General features: G+C 40.3%; 3 protein-coding genes across 3 annotated transcripts; 1 reads left to right on the top strand and 2 right to left on the bottom strand.

Moving 5' to 3' along the window:
* Positions 1-131: 131 nt before the first annotated feature.
* Positions 132-2,675, bottom strand: LOC136855998 (uncharacterized). The gene is made up of 7 exons (XM_067133548.1): positions 2,625-2,675; positions 2,293-2,406; positions 2,027-2,170; positions 1,817-1,901; positions 1,480-1,624; positions 460-544; positions 132-332 (listed from the first exon to the last, which is right to left on the bottom strand). Exons 1-7 carry the CDS (start codon positions 2,673-2,675, stop codon positions 132-134), a joined length of 825 nt encoding a protein of 274 aa, XP_066989649.1.
* Positions 2,674-3,411, top strand: LOC136855999 (dual specificity protein kinase shkD-like). The gene is made up of 2 exons (XM_067133549.1): positions 2,674-3,181; positions 3,368-3,411. Exons 1-2 carry the CDS (start codon positions 2,674-2,676, stop codon positions 3,409-3,411), a joined length of 552 nt encoding a protein of 183 aa, XP_066989650.1.
* An 867-nt stretch (positions 3,412-4,278) lies between these two features.
* LOC136856000 (uncharacterized) lies at positions 4,279-11,407 on the bottom strand. Its single transcript, XM_067133550.1, has 11 exons — positions 11,311-11,407; positions 9,786-10,031; positions 9,143-9,297; positions 8,579-8,860; positions 7,853-7,994; positions 7,646-7,770; positions 6,944-7,192; positions 5,586-5,776; positions 5,024-5,168; positions 4,758-4,885; positions 4,279-4,441 (listed from the first exon to the last, which is right to left on the bottom strand). The coding sequence occupies exons 1-11, from the start codon at positions 11,405-11,407 to the stop codon at positions 4,279-4,281; spliced, it is 1,923 nt and encodes a 640-aa protein (XP_066989651.1).
* Positions 11,408-18,929: the final 7,522 nt, after the last annotated feature.

Genomic DNA, 18,929 nt, shown 5'->3' on the forward strand with positions numbered 1-18,929 from the left:
TTCAACTTCCACGACCACACCTACAACAACTACTTCAACTTCAACTTCCACAACTACACCTACAACAACCACTCCAACTTCAACTACTACACCTACAACAACCACTTCAACTTCAACTTCCACAACCACACCTACAACAACCACTCCAACTTCAACTTCCCAACCACACCTACAAAAACCACTTCAACTTCCACGACCACACCTACAACAACCACTTCTTCAACTTCACGACACACTACAACAACCACTTCAACTTCCACTACCACAACAACAACAACTTCAACTTCAACTTCCACGACCACACCTACAACAACCACTTCAACTTCAACTTCCTGGCAAAAACCACCACACCTACAACAACCACTCAACTTCAACTTCCAACCCACAACAACCACTCAACGACTTCCACGACCACACCTACAACAACCACTCCAACTTCAACATCCACACCACACCTACAACAACCACTCCAACTTCAACTTCCACCACCACACCTACAACAACACACACAACAACCACCAACTTCAACCTCCAACGACCACACCTACAACAACGACTCCAACTTCAATGTCCACACCACACCACCACAACAACAACCACTTCAACTTCGACTCCACGACCACACCTACAACAACCACTTCAACTTCTTCCACGACCACACCTACAACAACCACTTCAACTTCAACTCAATGACCACAACTACAACAATCCACTCCAACCTCAACTTCCACGACCACACCTACAACAACCACTCAACTTCAACTTCCACGACTACACCTACAACAACCACTTCAACTTCTTGACTTCCACACCTACAACAACCACTTCAACTTCAACTTCCACGACCACACAACAACCACTCAACTTCAACGTTCACGACCACACCTACAACAACCACTTCCAACTTCAACTTCCACGACCACACCTACAACAACCACTTCAACTTCAACTTCCACGACCACACCTACAACAACCACTCCAACTTCAACTTCCACGACCACACCTACAACAACCACTTCAACTTCAACTTCCACACCTACAACAACCACTCCAACTTCAACTTCCACGACCACACCTACAACAACCACTTCAACCACGACCACAACTCCAACTCAACGTCCACACCTACACCTACAACAACCACTTCAACTTTACTTCCACGACCACACCTACAACAACCACTTCAACTTCAACTTCCACACCACACCTACAACAACCACTTCAACGACTCCACGACCACACAACAACAACCACTTCAACTTCCACGACCACACCTACAACAACCACTCCAACTTCGACTCCACGACCACACCTACAACAACAACCACCCAACTTCACTTCACGACCACACCTACAACAACCACCCAACTTCAACTTCCACCACCACACCTACAACAACCACACAACTTCAACTTCCACACCTACACAACAACAACCACACCTACAACAACCACTTCAACTTTGACACTCCACACCTACAACAACCACTCCAACTTCAACTCCACGACCACACCTACAACAACCACTTCAACTTCAACTTCCACACCACACCTACAACAAACCACTTCAACAACTTCAACGACCACACCTACAACAACCACTTCAACTTCAACCACGACCACACCTACAACAACGACTCCAAGTTACACCCACAACAAACCACCAACTTCAACTTCCACGACCACACCTACAACAACCACTCCAACTTCAACTTCCACGACCACACCACAACAACCACTCCACCTTCAAATGTCCAACCACACCTACAACAACCACTTCAAACTTCCAACACCACACCTACAACAACCACTCCAACTTCTGACTTCCACACCTACAACAACCACTTCAACTTCAACTTCAACGACCACACCTACAACAACCACAACTTCGAACGACCACACCTACAACAACCACTCAACACTTCCACGACCACACCTACAACAACCACTCCAAACTTCCACACCTACAACTAACCACTTCAACTTCAACTACCACACACCTACAACAACCACTTCAAACTTCACACCACACCTACAACAACCACAACTTCGACGTCCACGACCACACCTAACAACAACCACTTCCTGACAACTTCACCCACACTAACCACTTCAACTTCCACGACCACACCTACAACAACCACTTCCAACTTCAACTTCCACCACACCACCTACAACAACCACTTCAACTTCACCTTCCACACCACACCAACAACCAACCACTTCAACTTCCACTACCACACCTACAACAACCACTCCAACTTCAACGTCCACGACCACACCTACAACAAACCAACTTCACACCTACAACAACCACTTCCAACACGAACACACCTACAACAACCACTCCAACTTCAACTTCCACCACCACACCTACAACAACCACTTCAACTTCTGACGACCACACCTACAACAACCACTCCAACTTCAACTTCCACGACCACACCCAACAACTTCAACCACACTTCAACTTCAACTTCAACACAACCACACTACAACAACCACTTCAACTTCCACACCACACCTACAACAACCACTCCAACTTCAACTTCCACCACAACAACCACTCCAACTTCAACTTCCACGACCACACTACAACAACTCCAACTTCAACTCCACAACTACCACCAACAACCACTTCAACTTCAACACAACAACAACAACCTTCAACTCCATGACCACACCTACAACTCCCACTCCAACTTCAACATCCACAACCACCTCAACCACTCCAACTTCTGACTTCCACAACCACACCTACAACAACCACTTCAACTTCAACTCCACGACCACACCTACAACAACCACAACTTCACCCACACCACAACTCAACCACTTCAACTTCAACTTCCACACCACACCAACAACAACCACTCCAACTTCAACTCAACGACCACACCCACAAACAACCACCCAACTTCAACGCCCACACCACACCACAACCACCCAACTCAACCTTCAACACCTTCATAACCACGACCAACTTCAAAACTTCAACACAACAACCACACCTACAACAACCACTTCAACAACAACCACCAACCACACCTACAACAACCCCACTTCAATGTCCACACTTACACAACCACCTCCAACTACAACCCACTTCAACTTCAACTTCCACCACCACAACCACTCAACTTCAACTTCCACGACCACACCCCACAACGAACAACTTCAACGTCCCACCTACAACAACAACCACTTCAACTTCAACTTCCACGACCACACCTACAACAACCACTCAACTTCCACGACCACACCTTCAACTTCAACTTCAACATCCACAACACACCTACAACAACCACTTCAACTTCAACTCTCACACCACAACAACCACTTCAACTTCAACGACCACACCACAACAGCTCACCAACTTCAACTTCAACACCACACCTACAACAACCCTTGACTTCCACACCACACTTCAACCACCACTCAACTCCACGACCCACCAACAACAACCACCCAACTTCAACAACCTAACACACCTACAACAAACCACTTCAACTCCTTTTAACTTCACAACTACACCTACAACAACAACACTTCAACTTCAACTTCCACGACCACACACAACAACACAACTCAACTCCCACCACTTCAACTTAACTTCCACAACCACTTCAACAACTTCCACGACCACACTATCTACAACTCCACTCCAACTTCAACTTCCACAACCACACCTACAACAACAACTCCAACTTCAACTTCCACGACAACATCAACCACCTCAACTCCACTTCACCTTCCACAACAACCCCAACAACTTCAACTTCAACTTCCACAACCACACCTACAACACCCACCTCAACTCCAACAACTCCAACTTCAACTTACCACCAACAACCACCTCAACTCCCACTTCAACTTCCACACCACAACCACCTCAACTCCAACTTCCACAACCACCACAACTACCCACTTCAACTTTCCACAACCACACCTACAACAACCACTCCAACTTCAACTCCACTACCCTATAACTAACCACTCCAACTTCCACAACCACACCACAACAACCACTCAACTCCAACTTCAACTTCCACAACCACCTCAACAACCACCCACTTCAACTTCCACAACCACACTACAACAACCACTTCAACTTCCATTTCACACCTTCAACAACCACCATTTTCAACTGACCCACTTCAACTACTCCAACTTCAACTTCCACACCACACCAACCAACCATCCAACAACCACCTACAACAACCAATTCAACTTTGACCAACTTCCACAACCACACCTCACAACAACAACCTCAACCACATCACTTCAACTTCCACAACCACACCACAACCACCTCAACTCCCACTTCAACTTCAACTTCCACAACCACCTCAACTTCCACTTCAACTTCCCAACATCCAACCTCAACTTCCACTTCAACTTCCACAACCACCTCAACTCCCACTTCAACTTCAACTTCACACCTACAACAACCACCTAAACAACCTACAACAACCACCTCACTCCCACTTCAACTTCAACCACACACCTCACCAACAACCACCTCAACTCCCACTTCAACTTCCACAACCACCACAACAACCACCTCACTCCACTCAACTTCCACAACCACCTCAACTCCCACTTCAATGTCAACTGCAACAACCACCTCAACTCCCACTTCAACTTCAACTTCCACAACCACCTCAACTCCCACAACCACCAACTTCCACACTCCACAACCACCTCAACTCCCACTTCAACAACCACCTCAACTCCCAATTCAACCACCACAACCACCTCAACTCCACTTCAACTTCAACTCCACAACCACCCAGTTCCCACTTCCACAACCAACCCACTTCCACAACCACCTCAACTCCCACTTCAACGACAACTTCCACAACCACCTCAACTCCTTTTAACTTCTACAACCACACCACACAAACAACCACCTCAACTCCCACTTCACTTCAACTTCCACAACCACAACTCCCACTCAACCACAACCACACCTACAACAACCACCCTTCAACTCCTTTTCCACCTTAACTCCACACAACCACCCACAACCACACCACAACTTCAACTCCACAACCACCTTCAACTTCAACTTCCACAACCACAACCACTTCAACTTCAAGTTCAACAACACACCTCAACCCCACTTCTTCAACTTCCACAACCACCTCAACTCCCACTTCAACACAACTAAACCACACACCAACACCTCAACCAACTTCAACTTCCACAACCACCTCAACTCCCACTTCAACTTCCACACCAACAACCACCTCAACCCACTTCAACTCAATTCCACAACCACCTTCCCACAACTTCCTCAACCACCTCAACTCCCACACAACCACCCCCAACTCCCACTTCAACTCCCACAACCAACCTCAACAACCACCTCAACTCCCACTTCAACTTCCACAACCACACCTACAACAACCACCTCAACTCCCACTTCAACTTCCACAACCACCTCAACTCCCACTTCAACTTCAACTTCCACAACCACACCTACAACAACCACCTCAACTCCCACTTCAACTTCAACAACCACCTCAACCTCACTTCAACTTCAACAACCAACTCCCAACAACTTCAACTCCCAACAACCACCTAACTCCCACTTCAATCTTCAACAATCCCACTTCAACTTCAACTTCCACAACCACCTCAACTCCCACTTCAACTTCAACTTCCACAACCACCTCAACTCCCACTTCAACTTCAACTTCCACAACCACCTCAACTCCCACTTCAACTTCAACTTCCACAACTACACCTACAACTCCCACTTCAACCTTCAACTTCACAACTTCAACTACAACAACCACCTCAACTCCCACTTCAACTTCAACTTCCACTTAACACTTACAACCACACCCTCAACTCCCACTTCAACTTCAACTCCACAACCACTTAACCCCACAACTTCAACTTCCACAACCACACCTACAACAACCAACTCAACTCCCACTTCAACTTTCAACCACAACTTCCACACCTCAACTCCCACTCAACTTCAACTTCACAACCACACTACAACAACCACCTCAACAACTCCACAACCACCTTCAACTTCAACTTCAACTTCCAACTTCCACAACCACCTCAACTCCCACTTCAAATCAACTTCAACTTCCACAACCACACCCAACAACAACCACCACTCCTCAACTCCACAACCACTTCAACTCCCACTTCAACTTAACCCTTCAACTTCCACAACCTCACACCACAACAACCACCTCAACAACTTCACAACCACCTCAACTCCCACTTCAACTTCAACAACCACACCTACAACAACCACCTCAACTCCCACTCCTTAACTTCAACTCCCACTTCAACTTCCACAACCACCTCAACCTCCAACAACCACTTCAACTTCCACAACCACACCTACAACAACCACCTCAGCTCCCACTTCAACTTCCACAACCACCTCAACTCCCACTTCAACTTCCACAACCACAACCTCCACACCTACAACAACCACCTCAACAACCACCTTCAAACTCCCACAACCACAACTTCCACTTCAACAACCACACCTACAACAACCACCTCAACTCCCACTTCAACTTCAACTTCCACAACCACACCTACAACACCACTCAACCACCTTCAACTTCCACAACTTCACAACTTCAACTTCAACAACCACCTCAACTCCCACTTCAAGCTTTAACTTCAACTTCCACAACCACCTCAACTCCCACTTCACAACCACACCAACAACAACCACCTCAACTCCACTTCAACTTCCACAACCACCTCAACTCCCACTTCAACTTCAACAACCACAACCACACCCACTTTAACATCAACTCCCACTTCAACTCAACCTCAACAACAAACTACAACAACCCTTCACCACAACACCACAACCACCTCAACTCCCACTTCAACTTCAACTTCCACAACCACCTCAACCCCACAACAACCCTCTCCCACTCCAACATCTTCCCCACCTCAACAACAACTTCCACAACCACAACCACAACAACAACCACCTCAACTCCCACTTCAACTTCCACAACCACCTCAACTCCCAACTTCAACTCAACAACCACAACCCCACCAACTTCAACTTCCACAACCACCTCAACTCCCACTTCAACTTCAACTTCCACAACCACACAACAACCAACTTCAACTTCCACAACCACACCTACAACAACCACCTCAACTCCCACTTCAAACTTCAACTCCACAACCACCTACAACAACAACAACTCAACTCCCACTTCAACTTTCAACTTCCACAACCACACTCAACCCAACTCCCACTTCCACAACTTCAACTTCCACAACCAACTACAACAACCACCTCAACTCCCAACTTCAACCAACTTCAACAACCACCTCAACTCACCAACTTCAACTTCAACTTCTTTAACCACAACCACACCTCAACAACCACCTCAACTCCCACTCAACTCCACAACAACAACCACAACCACTCTCAACTCCCACTTCAACTTCAACTTCCACAACACACCTCAAACTCAACTCAGCTTCCACAACCACTTCAACCCACTTCAACTTCAACAACCACACACCCACTTCCACAACCACACCTACAACAACCACCTCAACTCCCACTTCAACTTAACTTCCACAACCACAACTCCCACTCAACTCAACTCCACAACCACACCAACAACAACCACCTCAACTCCCACTTCCACAACCACCTCAACTTCCACAACCACACCTACAACAACCACCTTAACTCCCACTTCAACTTTAACTTCCACAACCACCTCAACTCCCACTTCAACTTCAACAACCTCACCTACAACACCCACCTCAACTTCCACAACCACCTCAACTCACACTACAACTTCAACTTCCACAACCCACCTCAACTCACTCACTCTTCAACTTCAACTTCCACAACCACACCTCAACCTCAACTCCCACTTCCACAACCACACTACTACAACAACTCTTAACTCCCACTTCAGCTTCAACTTCCACAACCACCACAACTCCCCACTTCAACTTCCACAACCACACCTACAACAACTCAACTCCCACAACCACACAACAACAACCAACTCCAACTTCAACTTCCACAACCACAACAACAACCCACTTTAACTTCCACAACCACACCTACAACAACCACTCAACCCCACTTCAACTTCAACTTCCACAACCACCTACAACAACAACCCCAACTCCAACTTCAACTTCCACAACCACCTCAACCCCACAACTTTAACTTCCACAACCACCTCAACTCCACCAACTTCCTTCAACTCAACTCCCACCACTCAAACTTTTAACTCCACAACTACACCTACAACAACAAACCTCAACTCCCAACTTCAACAACTCAACAACCTCAACTTCCACAACCACCCCAACCCCACTTCAACCAACTCCACAACCACCTCTCAACAACTCCACAACCACCTCAACTCCCACTTCAACTTCAACTTCCACAACCACTCAACTCAACTTCCACAACCATCTCAACTCCCCACTTCAACTTCAACTTCCACAACCACACCTACAACAACAACCCCATCAACTCCAACTTCAACCTTCCACAACCACACCTACAACAACCACCTCCACAACCACTCAACTCCCACTTCAACTTCAACTTCCACAACCTCCACAACCATCTCAACTCCCACTTTAGCTTCAACTTCCACAACCATCTCAACTCCCACTTCAACTTCAACAACCACACCTACAACAACCACCTCAACCCCCTCTTCAACTTCCATAACCACCTCAACTCCCACTTCAACTCCAACTTCCTTTAACACCACCAACTCCCACCTCAACACCACAACCACCTCAACTCCCACTTCAACTTCCACAACCACATTCCACAACCACCTCAACTCCCACTCAACTTCAACCACAATCTACAACAACCACCTCAACTCCCTCAACTCCCACTTCAACTTCAACAAACCAACCCCCTCAACTTCAACAACCACCTCAACTCCCCACTTCAACTTCCACAACCCCACCACAACCACCTCAACCCCACTTCAACTTCAACAACCACACCTACAACTCAACAACCAACCTCAACTTCCACAACCACCTTCAACTTCAACAACCACACCTCAACAAACAACCACCTCAACTCCCACTTTAACTTCAACTTCAACAACCACTCAACTCCCACCAACAACCACCACCTCAACTCCCACTTCAACTTCCATAACCACAACTACAACCACCACCTTAAGTCCCACTTCAACTTCAACTTCCACAACCATCTCAATTCCCACTTCAACTTCAACTTCCACAACCACCCCAATTCCCACTTCAACTTCAACTTCCACAACCACACCTACAACAACCACCTCAACTCCCACTTCAACTTCAACTTCCACAACCACCTCAACTCCCACTTCAACTTCCACAACCACACCTACAACAACCACCTCAACTCCCACTTCAAATTCAACTTTCACAACCACCTCAACTCCCACTTCAACCTCCACAACCACCTCAACTCCCACTTCAACTTAAACTTCCACAACCACACCTAGAACAACCACCTCAACTCCCTCTTCAACTTCCACAACCACCTCAACTCCCACTTCAATTCCAACTTCCACAACCACACCTACAACAACCACCTCAACTCCCACTTCAACTTCAACTTCCCCTACTACACCTACAACATCCACTTTAACTTCAACTTCATAACCACCCGCCCCTAAACTCCCACTTCAACTTCAATTTCCACAACCACATCTACAACAACCACCTCAACTCCCACTTCAAGTTTAATTTAAACAACCACATCTACAACCACCCCAACTCCCACTTCACCTTCCACAACTACACTTTTAACAACCACTCTAACTCCTAATACTACACCTGTAACATCCACCCCAACTCCTACATCTACACCTGTAACAACTACCCCAACTCCTACAGCTACAATTGCAACTCCTATGACTACATCTGCAACAACTACCCCAACTCCTACGACTACAACTGCGACTACACTTGTAACAACGATGCCTTCACCTTCAACAACCAAACGTGTATCAACCACGACGCAGTCATCGGCACCTAAAAGTGAGCAGTTGTATCTTAATGTGTCTCTTTCCATTCAAACGTTTTCATAAGGGAACTGTTTTTTAAGGCCATCAGAGATTTTTTATTTGACTTCTTCCTTCATTCCTGTTTTCTTGGGTGTTCATTGTCTCCTATTCTCTCTAGAGTTTGGCAAAAGCTGAATCTCTTTCCTGTTATTCCTGCTGATTAAGATATGTAGTCACCAAAGCCGTAATGCAGAAGTGAAACTTTCCTAGGAAAGATGTCATTGTCTTCATGGGAGAGACCTGCCCATAAAAAGAGTCATTCTTCATGTAGCTAAGGAAACGTGGGTACTGAAGAAGGTAATAACAGAATAAACTTGAATAATAGGTGTGCACCTCTAGTGACATTACAATTAATGAAAAGATCCTAAGTGTTCGCTCAACAGAGTTATTATGTTGAGTTCTGAACTGGAATGCTGATAACTCGGAAAACTAATCAGTCTCCCCTGAAAGATAAATCACCTTAGACATGTTCTAGATAAACATATTCAGGAATCTACAGACACACTGAAATCGGGAAGTGATGAATGGGCAACAAATCCTGCAATGGTAAAAACATGTTTTGGGTATCAAAGGAATTTTTATTAAATTTTTTTTTTCTGATAGCTGGATGACATTTTTCTTTTGAACCACGGCTCCTTTGCCTTAATTGATCACTGCATCAAATATTTATAAATTCGCTTCGACAAGTAAGCCTACTATAATTTGACTTCTGGCAAGTTTTCATGATAAATATTTGCTGCCATTTCTCTTTGATTGATTGATTATGAAATTTAGGTCTTGAAGACCAAGCGCCGGAACCCATCAAGATTATTCTGCGCTGTAATGAAGGTGAAATATATAAATTAATGATATGGTTGATAATGAAAATGTGAATGATGACATACTAAATTTAGCTTAAATCTAAACTTGTCACCTGATTTCTCTGTTCCTTTGAATTCCAGGTTGAATTCAACAGTCTGTGAAAGAGGTTTTAGCAACCTACTGGCAATAGTAATGATAAAGTGTATCAAGTATCACAGAATTCACAATGATTCAGTTTCTTATTTTCCCCAGAGTGATACTGGAGGACCCTTCATGGCTGAATTATGCAAAGATTCGGAACCACCTGAAACTTACACACATGCCTCACCGCACAGAGACTGGATTGACCCCAAGACCTGCTCTGCAAAAGGGTGCTCATGTATCAGTTACAAAATACTCTGAATGATACAAACACTTTCCCTTTAAACTATTACTAGTTTTGTCACCTGAATGACTCAAGGACTGATGTAACTGCTGGATCTTCAAGGGACTCTCAATTGAAGAGTGATCAATTTTTGCAACTGGCATCAACACTGGACTCATATTTTTCATAAATTATATATAAAACTGAAAACTATTTAAACAGTATTTGTTCTGTGTGATCACTTTTGATAGTGTCCAAGTGTTCTGGCATTTTGTTTCTTTCTTTCACAAATGATCAAATTTTCATGATCAAACCCTGGTTTCAGAATTGTGTCTGCTACAGCCACTTGTTATTTATATCACCAACTCAATGCGTTTCTTGTATAAGCATTGTTTGTTATTTTTTATGAATCACTTTTGACAAATTTATACCTCTGTTATATCTGTATGGTAATTTCTTTTGTAATTCAGTTTTTTCTTGAATTCACACTGTCTGGTATTTATTAAATCACACTTTGAATTCAAGCCTTTCATCTCCCCAGGATATATACTCATTAGTTATAATTCCCCTGGGTGTGAGTTATTACCAAGGTACATTGAATTCATAGAGTTCAATATTAGATGACATATTTAGCCAAATATTACGTGAATAGTAGAAAGGCAAGCATGTATGAGTGACACACACAGACACACATATATATATATATATATATATATATATATATATATATATATATATATATATATATATATATATATATATATATATATATATATATATATATGACAAATGCCAAAAAGGGAAAAGTGAAGCAACGGAGAGGTTGTCAAGAAATTTTGACAATATTTAGCGCAATGTATGATTATTCTGGTTCTTAGCCTGGATGTTGTAGGCCTGGGATGCGCAGTTCTAAAGACACGACTACAAACCTCAGATTCAGGTGTTGGATTACACAAACTAGCTGGATTTTTACAATTTTATTACAAAAATTAAACTCTACTAATGCCCTGGCTGTGCACATTTACTTTACATCTAACAACAACGAAACTAGCACAAACTAGCAACAGCCATACTAACAAGTTGGCCTCGTGGCCAAAGTAAACACGTATACATAACGTTTCAAAGGCAAAACTAGCAGCAATTTATCACTTCTGGACACAGGCAAGTTTCACTAAAGTTCGTAAATTGGAGTAAACAACACTTACTTACTTGGAAATAGAATTCTAGGCTACCTTCCCTAACCACCTGTTCCCCTGACACACTCGGTGTCTTTCTAACTTCCAGGGTTTCTTAGATACAACTCTATTAAGAAGTAGCGCCGGACTTTGCCACAGCGTACGTCTCTCCGGTGCACCAGTTCTCTAATATCACACTTGCAGAGTGTTACCTGTATAAGGATTAGATAGGAAAGGAGGGCGACTGCTGGTAGACATCAGCTTTTATAGTCGCATCTAGGGCTGCTTTTAGAACATTTTCCACCATCCCTGAATTACAAAAATATTTTTTCTTACCAGAACGGCGATCAGAGAAGTTATTCTAAATTAATAATGCAACTATTGTTGCATGATGCAGACTTTACTAAGGATACAGAGCAAATTACATGATATCAAAACGGTCAATCAAAAAACTTCGCGTCATCCATGTCACTCCAAACTGAGCATTGATTGCGTGTCTGAGGGACGCATACACAGAGCACGAATAATTTGACTCCCCCACGAGTACTGAACAATGTTTAAAACGACTACATGAGAGTTTTAATGATGACAGAAATTCTGCGCAGTAATTTTTGACGACAGTGGTTGCTAGGCTTTTCGGCTCACGGTCCTTTACTAGCAGACTGATGAAATATAAAAGTAAGGTTACAACAAAGCTCATATAATTGAGGATGGGGATTATGAAGGAATAGATGCACCTGGAATCCAACGCAGTTGAAGAATTAGTGGACCTACCAAAACAAAGGTAAATATTTGAAAGGTTTTACAAAAGATTAGGCACAACAGCTCAGAACCAGGAAGAAGTCAATTAAAGGATTATACAGGGGAAGAGACTGACCACCGAAAATGACCTTGGAATGAATAATCTGTTTACATGTGTTTATAAAAGAACAGCTTAATATATTCTTCTTTTGGTAAACAATAACAATTTTTGCAGAATGAACATTCTTAAAAAAATATTAAAACATACAAATGCATAAAGAATATATATAAGTAACTAACTAGTAATTAAGTCTAATTTTATCTTTAAGGTCATTCTTGAACATTTTGCTAATACAGTCGTCCAAATTAATTAATTACTAAAACAGTTTAACCAGACCACTGAGCTTACTATCAGCTCGGCTGGCCCGAAGGATTTGGATGAAATGACTGGTCTAGGCTGGAAGCCTGGCACTGGGACCAAATAGGTCACTCGAATGAATGAAAATGAAATTAAAAGCTGCATAAAGGCACATGATCTCATACTGGAACACACTCACACAATAAATACATTTATATTTATGTTTCCATATATTCTCACTAAAAAGGTATATTAAAATTAAAAATAAATTAAGTAAAATCCTGAAATATAATCGTTTTTAAATAATTAGACACCTAAGGGTTTTCATATTTCTATTATTAACTTTTTATAATTTATCAATTTAGTTACAGCTCCTCATGAACATTAAAATGGGTATTACTGAAAATGTTGAAGATTCCGACAAAATTTCTTTTATTGATCTATTTCCAAAATTTGATAATCGCTGCAGGTTATATTTTGGACATTCACAGAGTACATGCTTAATTTTTATCAACACTTTGCAATCTGGGCATTCGGGAGGAGGGCCACATGGACTGTCCATTAAGTGTCCATGTGTCGAACGAGTATGGCCTATTCGAAGACGTGCCAGAATTACTTGTGCATGCGTCTCTCTCTCTGATATGACGAACTCCATTTTCCAACACTGGATTTTATGTTTTAATTTATTATTTTCAGGTTCTTCATTCCATATATTTTTCCATTTACTTACAATGATTGTTTTTATATATATTATACAGTCACTAATAGGGATGTCTACATTTGCTCTTGTCGTGTGGACTGCTTCTTTGGCTGCTTTATCAGCCTCTTCATTTCCTTTAATCCCTACATGGGCAGAGATCCAACTTATTTCAATATTTTTTCCTTTATTATACAATTTAGGGAGAGAGAGAGAGAGAGAGAGAGAGAGAGAGAGAGAGAGAGAGAACAGGCCACCTCAGCATCAAGGTAAGAAAGATAGAAGACACTGAGAAAGAGAGAGAGCCAGAGAGAGAGAGCCACCTCCCATTTCTTGAGTTATGATAAGATGGTTAATTTAATTTGAAGGAGTGCTGATTCTCTCTCTCCCTCTCTCTCTCTCTCTCTCTCTCTCTCTCTCTCTCTCTCTCTCAAGGCCACCTCAGCATCAATGTAAGAAAATAGAGATTTGACCACGAGAGTTCCTGAGCTCAGAGAGAGAGAGAGAGAGAGAGAGTGAGAGAGAGAGAGAGACAATAGGCCACCATTTTCAGCATCAAGGTAAGAAAGATAGAAGACATAATAATAATAATGAGATAGAGAGAGAGAGAGAGATTAAGAATTATTATTATTATTATTATTATTATTATTAAAAATCTCAGGTAAAATAAACAATTTAATAATAAAAATACTATTTCTCCTCCCTCCTCCTGATATCCTTATATCTCTATATATATATATATATATATCTATATAATATGTATGTATATATATGTACACACACACACACACAATACCCCATTTGATGTTCCCCTCCCCATTCAAACGACCAACCCACCCACCCACCTACCACCTCCAGAGATATACAGCAAAGAGAGAGCTTTCAATAAAGTCAAAAGTGTGATGGCATCAAAGAGCAGTGTCTTACACATGGTCCACTTCTCCGTCAGTTCTTTTTTGATTTCTTTTCAACATTTTTTTTTTTTTATCCTGGTATTGTCTTTCTTGTGTTTTGAGATTTGTATTATTTTTCTGGTTGTTTTTTTTTCATGTTGGGTGTTTATTTTTGTTGTATTTTTGTGGTGTTGTAGAAGCTGTTTCGGTTATGCATTTTTGAGCTATGGTTGTATTGTAGCTTGTGATTTATCTGTGATGTTATTTGTTTGATTCTCTCATGGGCATTTCTTTTACTAATCAGTGAACTTTTTGTTAATAATAATAATAATAATAATAATAATAATAATAATAATATTATTATCATTATTATATTATTATTAAAATTATTTAATAAAATTAAAACCGTAGTCAATAAAAAATTTAAACTATTGGGAAAAGAACTATTATGAAGATCACATCTACACACTATCATCTATATATATATATATATATATATATATATATATATATATATATATATATATATATATATATATATATATATATATATATATATATATATATATATATATATCCATACAACACACCCACATATATACAGTACATATGTATACAACAAAGAAAACCTCCCTGAACACCAAATTCACCAACCTATTGCAAACATAAAATCTGTTCCAGAGAAATCTGCAAATGTTCAAGCTTTCAAGAAAGTCAAAAGTGTGATGGCATCAAAAGCAGTATCTTGTCATTAATAAATTTCTTGCCCAAAAACATATTTTTATTTCTTCAAATACTTTCAGATTTTTTAATCCTGGAAACCATTTCTTGTGATTTTGAGAGGTTTGTATTATTTTTCTGAGTTGTTTTTTTTCATTTGAGAGTCTTTGTTTTTCTTTGTTTTATTTTTTGAATCATGTTGAAGCTGTTATGCATTTTGAGTTATGGTTGTATTGTCTCTGATTTAGGTTGATGTTATTTGTTTGATTCTCTCGAACTATAAGATTTTTTTACTAATCTTTTTAATAATTGTTAATAACAATATAATAATAATAATAATAATAATTAATAATAATAATAATAAATTTTATTAATTTCATTGATGCCCATTGACCCTGACCTTCTATTAGTAGCTTAGGCTGTTATTATACTTAATATGATTAAAACTGTAGTCAATGGTTGAAAATTTTAAACTTATATATATAGTTTATATTTATACACACACAATACACACACACACATATATATATATATATATATATATATATATATATATATATATATATATATATATATATATATATATATATATATCCATCAAACACCCACATATATACAGTAGTCAAATGTATACATCCAAAGTGACTGTGTGTGTTTTTTTTAAATCACTAAAAGATATTGAGAGATATTAAAATAAGAGAGATAAATCTGAAATTGATCTCAGGACTCAAATAGGTTTCAGGTCACCGCCCACCGGAGACTCAAAAGGAATTTTGTCATTAATAAATTTCTTTGCCCAAAAACATATTTTTCAGAAGCTTCAAATAGAGAGAGATAGATATTAGATAGGAAACCAGAGAGAGAGATTAATACATATTGGGTTGGGAAGTTCATTATAAAGGGGTCTGAGAGCTCTCTCTTCTCTAGTAGTAGTATCTCCTAGGTTCCAACCACATCATATAAAGCATCAAAGACTCAGGCCAAAAGATTTCAAGACCCACAATAATAATATCTTTCTTTCTTTTTTCCTACATGACCAAACCATCTTTGCTCTTCAATTTTTCAGTTTTAACAGCCACTTTTGACCTCTGCCACATTGACCGTCTTATCCATTATTCTATGCTTTTGCTTTCATTCACATTCAACACAGTACTTCATTCCATAAAGGAGTTGGCTCAACAACAGTGAAATACATTCATGACTTTTTTAGTAACTTATTACCTAAGAATGGTTTCTCAGAATTTGACAAACTTATATATATACTGTAAAATATTAATATGAATTACACACACATACACATACATACACACATATATATATATATATATATATATATATATATATATATATATATATATATATATACATATATACTCACATTAAGTCAAAAAGTTCCAGGAAAAATTCAATTCTTTATTTAAGGAAATTCAAACATCATTTTTCTACATATCTACCATCTAACTCTATACACTTTTCAAGTGCTGTTTAAAGACCTCTGCAACCCTTCTTTATTGGAGAAATTTGGGGCCTTTCTATTAGAGAGATATTGAAACTGCATGTTGAGCATCCAAAGATTCAAACTGGACTCCTCTTAAGTGTTCCTTGAGTTTTGGGAACAGGAAAAAATCTGAAGGAGCAAGATCAGGACTATAAGGAGGATGTGGAAGAGTTTCCCACCTAAATTTTTCCAGGACTTCTCTTGCAACCCTTGATGAATGTGCTGGAGCGTTATCATGATGGAACAAAATTCTGAGGTGCAACTTTCCTCGACGTTTTTAGCCAATGCAGTCTTCAGTTTTTGCAAAACACCTTTGTAGTAGTTCCCAGTGATTGTTTTTGTCCTTCAAGGTTCATCAAAATCAGGGAGTCCCAAAACACTGTTGCCATAACCTTCTGGGCAGATCATTCACTTTGAACTTCACTGGTGCAGCTGAATCTAACCATTGCTTTGATTGAATTTTACTTTCTAGGTCACATTGATGGATCCAAGTTTCATCTCCAGTAACAACAGGCAAAAACTGATTCATTTGATTCAATCTTCGTTAAAACTGCAAGAGAAAGTTCAGCTCTTTGATTCAGTTGGTCTTCCAACGCTTTTGGGACCAACGTGCTGAAAGTTTCTTCAAACCAAGATTTTCATTTAAAATTGAAAATGCAATCGATAGTAATCGATCTTTATCCACTTTTTCTCCTCAAAGCCACAATTCTTCTATTTTTGCAGTCCATGGTCTTCATCTCTTTTGTCTTTGAGGTTCTGACCATTAAACACTTTATCCAATCATAAACAACTGATTTAGATGGAGAAGTTGGCTCCATAAACTTGTTGCAACAGTCCCTGGTTTCCAATCAAGCATTCAGGAACTTGATGTTTGCTTCATCTCAAAATTTTTATTTTCATGGGTTAATCTTTTCTGAAGCAGATGTTCACCACGGTAGCAAGCAGGATGACTGAGGTAACAAGTCTATTCTACATCACAGATAATTGTTTACCAAGTATTTGGGTTGTTTCATTCCATTAAAAAGATCATTCAACAATTTTTCCTGGAACTTTTGACTTATATATATATATATATATATATATATATATATATATATATATATATATATATATATATATATATATTTATATATATATATATATATATATATATATATATATATATACATACACACATATATGCAATTCTCATGATAAAGACATCATTGCAATAACCAACAAATTATCAACACTGCCACAGACATTCATGAGAGACATTACTTTTAAACAGCGCACAAGCATCATGGGAAAACGAAATATGCAATGGGAAATATATTTGTAAATGTATTTACTGTGAAAATATATATATTTCCCCAAAACGCCGAAGGGTTCCTGTTGCAACAAAATCTCTTTGTTGCTCTGAAAATGATTGCAACAAGACAAGTACATTTTGAACTTGCTATGTTTAATGAATTTAAGACTACAACTTATTTATTTCTGCGGGCACAAAAGAGAGAGAGAGAGAGAGAGAGAGAGAGAGAGAGAGAGAGAGAGAGAGAGAGAGAGAGAGAGAGAGAGAGAGAGAGAGGACTAAGCTGTAATGCAACAGGAAATCCTTTGTTGTGACCTCCCTAAGAATT

Source organism: Macrobrachium rosenbergii, chromosome 34 (genome assembly GCF_040412425.1).
Source record: "Macrobrachium rosenbergii isolate ZJJX-2024 chromosome 34, ASM4041242v1, whole genome shotgun sequence".
Classification (NCBI taxonomy): domain Eukaryota; kingdom Metazoa; phylum Arthropoda; class Malacostraca; order Decapoda; family Palaemonidae; genus Macrobrachium; species Macrobrachium rosenbergii.